This window comes from Palaemon carinicauda, chromosome 6 (genome assembly GCF_036898095.1).
Source record: "Palaemon carinicauda isolate YSFRI2023 chromosome 6, ASM3689809v2, whole genome shotgun sequence".
Taxonomy (NCBI): domain Eukaryota; kingdom Metazoa; phylum Arthropoda; class Malacostraca; order Decapoda; family Palaemonidae; genus Palaemon; species Palaemon carinicauda.
In genome coordinates, this window is record NC_090730.1 from 140,379,964 (window position 1) to 140,391,957 (window position 11,994).

Below are 11,994 nucleotides of genomic sequence, written 5' to 3' on the forward strand. Positions count from 1 at the left end.
AACCATTGTTCTCTAGTCTTGGGTAGTGCCATAGCTTCTGTACCATGGTCTTCCACTGTTTTGGGTTAGAGTTCTCTTGCTTGAGGGTACACTCGAGCACACTATTTCATCTTATTTCTCTTCTTCTTGTTTTGTTAAAGCTTTTATAGTTTATATAGGAGATATTTATTTTAATGTTGTTACTCTTCTTGAAATATTCTATTTTCCTTTTTTCCTTTTCTCACTGGGCTATTTTCTCTGTTGGAGCCTCTGGGCTTATAGCATCCTGCTTTTCCAACTAGGGTTGTAGCTTAGATAATAATAATGATGATGATGATGATGATACATATGCATAGATCTGCCACATTATGTGCTTCAAGAGCGGGGACAATTATCTTATGTCAACTAGAAAAGAGCAGTTAATGTTCCATGATTTAGAAGGGAATTCAGCCATAGCCATTGAAGCTTTCTTAACATAGATTGAATATAGCTTATTGTAGACCCTTATATACCCCCAGCTTACAGCACTAAATCAAACTCCTTTTTAGGAAATCTAGCATTGTTCAAGTCTTTCCTCAACTCTGTGGACAGAGTCAGTTGTGCTGTTGATTTTATTATCTCTATGGCATAAATTCCTCACTAATTAATAATGGAAAAATCAAGTCTCTGTCTTATATAACTGTGACCTTTTAGGTTTTCTATCCTCTCTTGGCTAGTAAAGTACTACCAGCAGGACTCGCCTGAAATTCAAACATACTTGTTTTTTTTTTTTTTTTTGCTTTTTTTAGGTCACAAAGCTTGGTTCTGCACACAGTCTCTTGACCACCCAATCTTACTATATATCAAATGATTTAAAAACAGTATAGTACATAAAAATTCTTTATTTGCATAGTTGTAGCAGACCAAAATTACAGGAGGCCTACGCTAGCAACCTGATCTTTACAAGACCATATTCTGATTACTCCGAGATCATAGAATTTGTGATTTTGAATTCTTACATGACTAATGTTGTCATTTTAGTTTATTTAATATTTCTATCAAGAGAAATTTACACCCCTACCTACTACTACTAGGGCCTGGTCTGATTCTCAACCTTTCATTAGTACAAATATCTGGTTTCCTGATAGTCTATACAGGTCATCTACATTAACACCCTGGTCTTACAACAAGAAAGATTTCCCTCCTAAATAATCCCTCATTCCCTGTAAACTGATGGGGTTGGTTTAAAAGATTAATTATACAAATTAAATCTACTTGCTAATGCAAACCTATCATTAAATTTTGAGAATAACTTAACGACTCCTTTCACTGTCAAGGGTGCTACTAAGGCAGATATATGTAAACTAAAGTGTTTTTATTGAAAAATTTTACTTCTAAAAAAATAATTTTCACCCATACCATCATAAAATTTCTTATTGCCACTGACTGAGTCCATTGGCCAGTAAGAGGGAAGCTTAGACACTGAATACTCAGGAATACAGTCCCTTTGTTTGAGGATATCGGAGAGGATCTTCATTGGTGACAAAACTCCTTGGACTTTAGAGTCTTGCAAAGTGCAGACACCTGATTTCTACAGAACAAATATTCCCACACATGTAATATATGTACAGCAGGTCTAAAAATCAGACTATATATCAGTTTAGTGAGATCGGTGTTACTCAAATCTACTAAATTTATTGGAGATATTCTCATTGTCATACTGTGACTCATGTCTATAATCTCCAATAGATTTAGTAGATTTGGTAGTTAAATAACAGGACAGGATTATAAATGAAACTATAAGAGAGATTACTCGAGTGCCATATGTGTATGAGATCATGATGGGGGGTAGATAGAAATGGTTTGGTCATGCTCTTCACACACCCCCACAGATTAGTTCACCAAACATTCAGCTGGACTCTACAAGGCACTAGAAGAGTGAAAAGATCCAGGCCTATATAGCTGAGGACTATGAAGCGCGAAGTAGGAAATGATGAATGGAGAAGTATTGAATTAAAAGCTCAAGATAGAGACGACTGGCGAATTCTAACTGAGGCCCTTTGCATCAATAGGCGTAGGAGGAGATGATGATGAGGTCTAAAACCTTCACTCTATTTCAAGAGAAAGACAGGAGATATATGAAAAACTTCCATTCACAATGTTGAAGGCAACACAAGATCAAAGTTCCATATTGCCCAAGAGTCCCAATATTGATCAGGACAAGAGCTAAGATTCTGTGCTTGTTTGCATGGACAAAATTATCCATAGAGAAGAGAACGAATGATTACATTAAGTGAAATTAATAACAAACTGAAGGACATAAAGTGTTAGATGCATACATGTCTATTTGAAGAAAATTTATACTATTTGAAGAAAAAATTCTGAGTAAATTTCATAAGTATCTAAATTTTGATGTTTGACTCTGTGGGTCGCATCTTATGAGATAGATCGGATTAAAAGCTTTGTTAATCCTACGCTTGGATTACTCCTCCAAAGTTCTCTTACTATCTCCACCCTAAGTCACCTGCACAGGATAAGTACCCTCATTAATCGTTTGACTTTGGGAAAAGAGAGGAAGAGCGGTGTCCTATAATATAACAATGATAAAAGCAAAATTTGTTTCAATACCGTAATAAGTCAAAAGATTGTGAAATCCAATCAGTTTATCATTATATTATAAAAAGCTCTCCGATTAAGTGACAAAGTATGGTCATATAATAATACTGTACGTGTCAAAATAGGCGATTCAACCCATTCGCCATGCCAGTCTGTCTCCACACATGCAAGAGACTGGCTAGGGATACTGCCAATCTCGGCGGGACTAGCCTGTCTGGTCAAACATGCTGAAAGGATGAAAGGACAGGTTGGTCGTGCCAGGTTTGTCCTGTTTACTCCCAATACATGTTAAGGATTGACTGGTTCATGCCAATCACGGTCAAATCAGTGCACCAGTCCTCTGCATGTATGGCCTGTTTTATTTCTTAGATCAAAGTACCCACCTTGTCATCTACTTATCATTTATACCTTTTGCCAGATTTTATGAGAAATATCTCTTGCCTACCTGTTGCATGCACAGTGTTTATGAAATTTGACCACAAATATGGGCTAAATTTTATGATGGATTTGTATACTTATTGTCTTGTTTTTTTTTTAATCTGTTGAATCCTTTCCTTTGCTAAGTTTGTGTCTACTTGACTCTTTAGGGTGGAAGGAAGCAGACAAGAGAAGGCAGTCATCATGAAGTCGACAAATCTGAAGGTGTTCTGAAGGATTCTGGGCCCTTCACCTGTTGTACTTGTAATAAGACATTCCAGTGGAGGAGTAATCTAACTAAACACATGCGTACTCACACGGGAGAAAAACCGTATAGTTGCAATGTTTGTACTTATAGAACCAGTTATAGTGAGGCTCTGAAGAGACATATGCGTATCCACACTGGAGAAAAGCCCTATCATTGTGAATATTGTGACTACAAAACTCGAGATCCAGGATCCCTTAAGATTCACATAAGAAAACACAATTCAACTCACCCTGAAGGTCACCAAGATTCAAATTCTTACACCAGTGAATCATTACCATCAAATGTTATACCACAGGAAAGGAATGACTATAGACAAATGCACTCAAGTGGTAGCAGGCATTTGGAAGACCCACCACTCCAACTTCAGAATACAATGCAATATGAATAGATTATTATCTGTTATACAACCTAATTATGGGGTCCTTCACAATTTTACATAAGTTAGTAATATTTAAGTTAGATGAGAAATGTATAAAAAATAAATATTGTAGCAAGACAGTTTTGTGTAGGGTTATGATGCAGCTAGAATATTGGCAGCGCAGAAAACGGTATAGTGCTAACTTTGATATTCATATTTGAGTAAATTGCTTATGTGGTGAACTAATAAAACTATTACTGTAAAGGCTACATCATAGAGTAAATACAACTAGAGACATCATGTTGATCTTGCCAATAGGAAAAACTGTTCCACCTTGCACAACAGTGACATCTATGAGCAAATGCAGTCGCAAAATCTCAAAATTACTCTTAAATGTTTTGATATAGAAGAAATGAAACAGGATTTTTATTAAAAGGCACATCCATCATGCCTTGCAATTCTTGAAGCAATGTCTGTTATTAAAGTAACAGCATAAGCGTAATAAAAAATCCTTAAAATTGCAGAATCTTTAACTGTCATAACACAGGTGGTTGTACGACTAGTTGAAGTTTATCATATATATGGAAAATTGTAAAAAATAAATACTGTATATGAAAAAATTACTTTTTACAGCTTTATAAAATTTTTCTTGAAATTTTATAAACAAATAACATAAGTATTCCCAGTCATTAGTTGGGAATCAAGCAGATTTGTGTATACTGTTATTCTGTTAATAATAAATATATACAAACTGTGACTATGATTAAAGGAAAAAATATAGCACAAATATAAATTTATAATTTGCTGATATTTTTATACTTGTAAAATGAAATATTTTATTCCCTATTTCTACCCACTCACATCCACTTATGCTATTTTTTAAAAACAGATGGACTATTTATAAGCATATGTTTTTAAATATTTAACTTAGCCGGTGAATATATAATAGCTGCAACTCTGCGGCTCGACAGAAAACACACTCAAAAACTCGCGAGCGATCGCTATGAAGGTTGCGGGTGTGCCCACCAGCGCCACTATCGGCCAGATACCACTCTTGCATGTAAACAAACCCTTCAATTCTTCTCTGTCGACGTTGACGACAAGACGTATCAATACTCGCTGTAGAACCTGGAGTTTTCTCAACATATTTGGTGAAGTACTTCATTTTGGTTTGAGCTTTCACAGTGCAGGTGTTTTATCTTCATCTTAAATCTTGAACTCGTTTTTGGATAGATTTAATTTTTGATGACAAGAGAGAGAGTATGGACTTTCTTTGACTTTTAAATGGCCGACCCTTCCCTTAGACGGAAGTGTGTTTTAGGCTTTTAGCAATTATCTTATCACGTTATAAATTAATTATAGATTTTCCTCTATATATTTTATATCTCAACCGCCTTTATTAGGCCTCTTCGATTAGCTTTCCATTTATAATAAACATCAAAATAAATTTTAATGATTTGTTTATATGCGACCTTTCCTGAGAGTAGGCGGTCCTAACTTGGAAACCGAAGTTAAACAACGTTGAGCCCTTTTCAATCGTAAATAACTTTTACAGAGCTAATGATTTAAAACTTATTAAATGAAATATTTTTAGTAAATATTTTATGATAGTTTTTTTCTTTGAATAGTCTTCGTACTGTTTCAAAGATGAACTAACGTTTAGTTTATTTATACTACGCAGTTTGCACTCTATCGTTACGATAGAGAGAGAGAGTATCACGGTTTCACATTGCAGAAAGAGTAAATCGATTCTGACGTTTTGTTCTTTTTTCTTTCAAAGCTTAAATGTTTTAAAGACTATTTTAAAGGAACTTTTAATTGAAAAACTTTTCAGTTATTTCCTTTGGTCAAATAACCTGTTTATTGACGAAAGGTAAGTGGGCTCTTCTCTTCGGTGCGAAATCAAGAGAGAGAGAGAGAGATAGAGACGGAGAGAGAGAGAGGAGAGAGAACGTTCCGATCTTTATCTCGTCCCAAGCGAGTAACGTTGTTCTCGAGTTACTCTCGTCCCTAGTCTCTGTACGGGGAGAAAGGATAAAACGTTTTTAGTTTTTATTCTCGTCCCAAGGCACTGTACGGTGAGAGATTAAAAACGTAGTTTTGAATGAACTAGTGTTTAGTCTCTTCCCCAGCCACTGATTTTTTTTTTTATCTTAAAATATGTTTACTGTTTTTTGCTGGTATTAATGTGCTTACATTATACGACTGATTTCGCAATTACAACCTTTTGATGAGGGTAGAATTGCGTGCTTCAGGTAGAAATCAGTTTTATTCATACCTAATGTGAATTGTTAAAAAATTCGATTTCAGTGAAATAAGTGCAAAACAGAAAATCGTAGTGATAAAGTGATATTGCGCAAAGTGTTATCAGTGTTGCGACCGAGGGTTCGTCTGTTCGTGCCTGTCGTTCGCCTAGTCCGGGACCTCTTGCAAGCTCCCAAGCCCAGGGGAGAAGTAATGTCGTACGACTTATGGGTTCGAGAGGCCTTGATCAGCGAACAGACGTTCCCTCTATGGTATCAGTTGTATCTTACCAAGATCACCCCTACCATAAGGCGAGAGAGACGATTTTCTCCTCGTCATCCGAAGGCTTTTCGCATAAGAAACCGTGGAACAAGGTTTCGAGGCCCTTTAAGCGAAAGTCAGTCCTTTCAGGACAGGTCCAGCGTCCTGGTTTTAACTATTAGGACAGCTCTGACCCTATGCAGTCATCGGAAGACTGCTCGCCGCCTAAACAAAAGCGTAACACAGACTCCGAGAGTCTTTTTGTAGGCAAGGTTTTGCAGTCACAGACGTTACCCTCGTCTCTTACCGCAACCATTCCCGTTGATCCTAAATGGGTTGTACGGCAAGACATGCAGAATAAGCTTGTCTCCCTTATGGAAGACTATTCTGCCGATAAGTCCGTTGAGCCTAGCCGTTTATCTCATCGAGATCCTGGCCTTCAGCCACCCTAACGTTCCTTTGTGCATCCTGTTGACGTTGGCGTAGCTAAGTCACGTCAGTCAGGTTGTTTAGAACCACACTCGATGCGGTCTCGTGTGGATTTTCAGCCACATTTGGACGTTAGGCCACTTGCTGATGCTCCTGTTGACGTTCAGGACGTTCGCCAACAATAGGAGTTCACTTGTTTTGACGCTGAGCGTCAACCTCCGCATTCTAGAGTTGTTTTGACTGCTCAGTCTAGGCGGTCAAAGCAGTCTCGAGTGGACGCTGTGCGTCCTCACGCACCTGTTGTTGTTGACAGTTCACAGACTGTCAAGCAGTTACATGACGTTGCGTCTTGGTCCGCTACTAATGCACCAGTGCGTGTGGACTCTGCTTGTAAAGCATTGCCACCACGGTAGGTCTCTCCCTTGCTTGAGACTCGGCTATTGTCGGACAAGGTTCCTTCAGATGAGGAAGTTGCTGTTCCCCCTCCTACTGATATTCCCTTGAGGACTCTGTCAGACGGAGAGGAGCCTAAAGCTGCTTAGCCCTCTATGGACTTTAAATAAATCATGCTGATTTTTAAGGATCTTTGTCCGGATCTTTTTGTAACTGCTGCTCCTCGTTCGCCTAAACGTCAGAGCTTACACTAGGCCTAGCTACTTCGAAGCCGTTGTTTTATAAGCTAGTGCTCTCTCGCTCTTCTAAGAGAGCTTTACGTTTGCTAGGCGACTGGTTTATCACCAGGAGGAGTTTGGGGGAGACAGCCTTTGCTTTCCCTTCTTTTAAGCTGGCTTATAGAGCGAAAGTCTGATATGACACGAGAGAAGTTCTCGGCTTGGGAGTTCCTGCCTCTGCCCAGATAGACTTCTCAAACCTCATAGACTCTCCCTGGCGCCTGGCCATGAGACGCTCCAAGATTTTACAGGTCGACTTCAGAGCTATTTTCGAGCCTTTGAAGTTTTGCTGTACAATTATGTCATGCATAAACAAGGCTTTCAGGGATGGCTCCAATGATCTGACAGCCACGTTCTCTGCAGGAACAAGTCCCTCAGGGATGGCTCCAATGATTTGGCAGCCATGTTCACTGCAGGAGTACGTAAGAGGCAAGTGCGCTCAATGTGTTCATTGTCAAGACAAACTTCACGATGAAGTCTACCAGGCTGTCTTGACAGCATTTATGGAAGGCGACTGGATGGTCTCTCTCGACCTTCAGGAGGCATACTTCCACATTCCTATACACCCGGATTCCCAACCGTTTCTGAGGTTTGTTTACAGGAATGTGGGGTACCAGTTTCGAGCCCTGTGCTTTGGCCTCAGTCCTGCGCCTCTCGTGTTTACGAGGCTCATGAGGAATGTGGCAAAATCGCTCCATCTATCGGGGATCCGAGCCTCCCTGTACTTGGACGACTGGCTTCTCAGAGCATCGTCCAGTCTTCGCTGTCTGCAGGATCTACATTGGACGTTGAGTCTGGCCAGGGAGTTGGGACTTTTGGTCAACCTAAAAGTCCCAACTGACCCCATCCCAGATTATTCTATATTTGGGGATAGAGATTCGCAGTCAAGCCCTGCTCGAAGTCCAACTAATGCTGAAACGAAACGTTTATTCAGTCAGGAGTTGGAACAGTCTCGTAGGGACTCTCTCATCCCTGGAGCAGTTTGTCTCACTAGGGATACTACACCTTCTGCCTCTCCGGTTCCATCTAGCCTCTCACTGGAACTAGGACAAGACATTAGAGACGGTATCATTCCCAGTCTCCGAACCAGTAAAGGCATGCCTGAAATGGTGGGACAGCAATATCAGTCTGAGAGAGGGACTATCCCTAGCAGTCAAGAACCCAAACCACGTGTTGTCCTCAGACGCGTCGGATTTGGGTTGGGGTGCGACCCTGGACGGTCGGGAATGCTCGGGTCTGTGGACCTCAAGTCAGAAGAGCATGCACATCAACGGCAAGGAGCTATTAGCAGTCCACTTGGCCTTGATGATATTAGAAAGCTTCTTCGAAACTAAGTGGTAGAGGTCAACTCAGACAACACCACAACTTTGGTGTACATCTCCAAGCAAGGAGGCACACACTCCTTCACGCTGCTCGAGATCGCAAGGGACCTTCTCTTATGGTCAAGAATTCGAGGCATCTCCCTGTTGACGAGATTCATCCAGGGGGACTTGAACGTCTTGGCAGACTGTCTCAGTCGGAGGGGTCAGGTGATACCCACGGAATGGACCCTCCACAAGGACGTGGGCAAGAGTCTTTAGGCTACTTGGGGTCAACCCACCATAGACCTCTTTGCCTCCTCGTTGACCAAAAGGTTACCAATCTATTGCTCTCCAGTCCTAGATACAGAAGCAATCTACATAGACGCGTTTCTACTGGATTGGTCTTTTCTGGACTTATATGCATTCCCACCATTCAAGATAGTCAACAAGGTACTGCAGAAGTTCGCCTCTCACGAAGGGACAAGGTTGACGTTGGTTGCTACCCTCTGGCCCGCGAGAGAGTGGTGCACCGAGGTACTTCAATGGCTGGTAGACTTTCCAAGAAGTCTTCCTCTAACGGTAGATCTGTTACGTCAGCCCCACGTAAAGAATGTCCATCAAAGCCTCCTCGCTCTTCGTCTGACTTCCTTCAGACTATCGAAAGACTCTCAAGAGCTAGAGGCTTTTCGAAGGAGGCAGCCAGTGCGATTGCAAGAGCTAGGAGAGCTTCTACCATTAGAGTACACCAGTCGAAGTGGGAAGTCTTTCGAGACTGGTGCAAGTCAGCATCTGTGTCCTCGTCCAGTACCTCTGTAGCCCAAATCGCAGATTTTCTTTTACATCTGAGAAAGGTTCACTCCCTTTCAGCTCCCACGATTAAGGGCTACAGGAGCATGTTGGCTTCGGTCTTTCGACATAGAGGCTTAGATCTTTCCAACAATAAAGATCTCCAAGATCTCCTTAATTCTTTCGAGACCTCTAAGGAACGTCGTTTGGCAACTCCTGGATGGAACTTAGACGTGGTCCTAAGGTTCCTCATGTCAGACAGGTTTGAGCCATTACATTCAGCCTCCCTGAAAGATCTCACCCTCAAGACACTTTTCCTAGTGTGCTTGGCTTCGGCTAAAAGGGTCAGTGAACTTCATGCCTTCAGTAAGAACATCGGCTTTTCTACAGAAAAAAGCCACTTGTTCACTTCAACTTGGTTTCCTGGCCAAAAATGAACTGCCTTCTCGTCCTTGGCCTAAATCTTTTGATATTCCTTGCTTATCAGAGATCGTAGGCAACGAACTGGAAAGAGTATTATGTCCTGTTAGAGCTCTTAAGTTCGATTTAGCTCGTACTAAGTCATTACGAGGTAAATCTGAGGCATTATGGTGCTCAGTTAAGAAACCTTCATTGCCTATGTCAAAGAATGCTTTGTCATATTTTATCAGATTTTTTTAATACGAGAAGCTCATTCTCACTTGAATGAGAAAGACCGATGTTTGCTTAAGGTTAAGACGCACGAAGTTAGAGATATAGCAACCTCCGTGGCCTTCAAGCAAAATAAATCTCTGCAAAGTATTATGGACGCGACTTTTTGGAGAAGCAAGTCAGTGTTCGCGTCATTTTACTTAAAAGATGTCCAGACTCTTTACGAGGACTGCTACACACTGGGTCCATTCGTTGCAGCGAGTGCAGTAGTGGGTGAGGGTTCTACCACTACATTACCTTAATTCCAATATCCTTTTTAATCTGTCTCTTGAAATGTTTTTAATATTGTTTTTTTGGGTTGTACGGAAGGCTAAGAAGCCTTTCGCATCCTGATTGATTTGGCGGGTGGTCAAAGTCATTTCTTGAGAGCGCCCAGATTAAGGGTTTGATGAGGTCCTGTTGTATGGGTTGCAGCCCTTAATACTTCAGCTCCTGGGAGTCTTTCAGCATCCTAAGAGGATCGCTGGGCTTCGTGAGGAAGACAGACTTATAAGGCAGAGTAATTGTCTAAGTCAACTTCCTTACCAGGTACCTATATATTTTGGCTTTGTTATATTGATAACTGTCAAAAACTCTTAGCTTATACGCTGTAAACTTAATTAACTCTGGTCTCTACCCACCGCCTTGGGTGTGAATCAGCTATTATATATTCACCGGCTAAGTTAAATATTTAAAAATGATATTTTAATTATAAAATAAATTTTTGAATATACTTACCCGGTGAATATATAAATTAAAGGCCCTCCCTTCCTCCCCAATAGATACGCAGCGGGACGAGAAGAATTGAAGGGTTTGTTTACATGCAAGAGTGGTATCTGGCCGATAGTGGCGCTGGTGGGCACACCTGCAACCTTCATAGCGATCGCTCGCGAGTTTTTGAGTGTGTTTTCTGTTGAGCCGCAGAGTTGCAGCTATTATATATTCACCGGGTAAATATATTCAAAAATTTATTTTATAATTAAAATATCATATTTTAAAAATCCTGTATTAGAAATGGTATAGAAAATTTTGTAGTTAATTTGTAGCTATTTTAAGTAATTAATGCATTGTAAATGCAAACAATGCACTTTAGTCGTGGCTACATTTGATCTTAGATAGTGCTGTCAATTTGTGTGGAACACACTGCTACAATAACATGATGCCTCTAGTTGTATTTACTCTATGGCTACAAGCAAAATAGTATAAACATATTTTTAAGAATGAATACTATCAGATGTGTCTGTTGATTATTGGAAAAGATTTTATTTGATTATAGTACTGTAGTTAGTATTCTATTTTATTTTGATATTTATTTTTCCCTTAACAATACAGTATTTAATTCCAGATACTGTATTCACTTTCAGGTGTGAAGCAGCTATTTTTATTTTCTTTGTAATATCAAAGAATTAAAGTGTAGTCTGAAGATTATCATACTGTATAAAGTGATAGATGGTTTGACAAACTTTTTAATTTCTAACCCTTAAAAGATGAGGAAACATTTCTTGCCATGAGCTCAATTTTTATTACTGTTTTTTAATAAATCTCCCCCAAAACTTATGAGCTCTTCCCTTAAAGAATGAACTGATTCGACTATAACAAAAAAACACATTCCCTCTAACTTTGCCAAGTACCTGACCCATTGAGGAAGAGAGCCAGTGTAAAGACTGGGCTTCTCCCACCTCACACATTAACAATTTAATCTTTTATTGACACATGGTTTGACTAATACATTTGTTTTAATAATTTGACTGTTAAAACTTTATTTCTTTTAATTTCAATTCTACTAAGACAATAAATTAAATGCAAGCTTTATTAATTCATGTGGAATATTTGCACAAACAAGCCTTATTTTCTTTATTGCCAAAATTTAGAACTAAGGGTGACTGAACTATTAAAGTGCAGTAATTAATCCCTTCAGCAAAAAAGAATTGTTTGGTAATCTCAGTGTTGTCAGGTGTATGAGGACAGAGGAGAATGTGTATGTGTAGGCAAAAGGGAAAATGAGCTGTAACCAGA

The 11,994-nt window shown here is 39.7% G+C and overlaps 1 protein-coding gene across 3 annotated transcripts in view; it reads left to right on the forward strand.

The window, feature by feature from the left end:
* The window catches only part of LOC137642207 (zinc finger and BTB domain-containing protein 24-like), a 57,128-nt gene extending 53,348 nt beyond the window's left edge, over window positions 1-3,780 (forward strand). For all 3 annotated transcript variants that reach the window (XM_068374743.1, XM_068374742.1, XM_068374744.1), the window contains exon 4: window positions 3,162-3,780. In XM_068374743.1, the coding sequence (XP_068230844.1) occupies window positions 3,162-3,647 (486 nt within the window). In that variant the 3' untranslated portion in view covers window positions 3,648-3,780. The remainder of the gene's footprint in view (window positions 1-3,161) is intronic.
* Window positions 3,781-11,994: the final 8,214 nt, after the last annotated feature.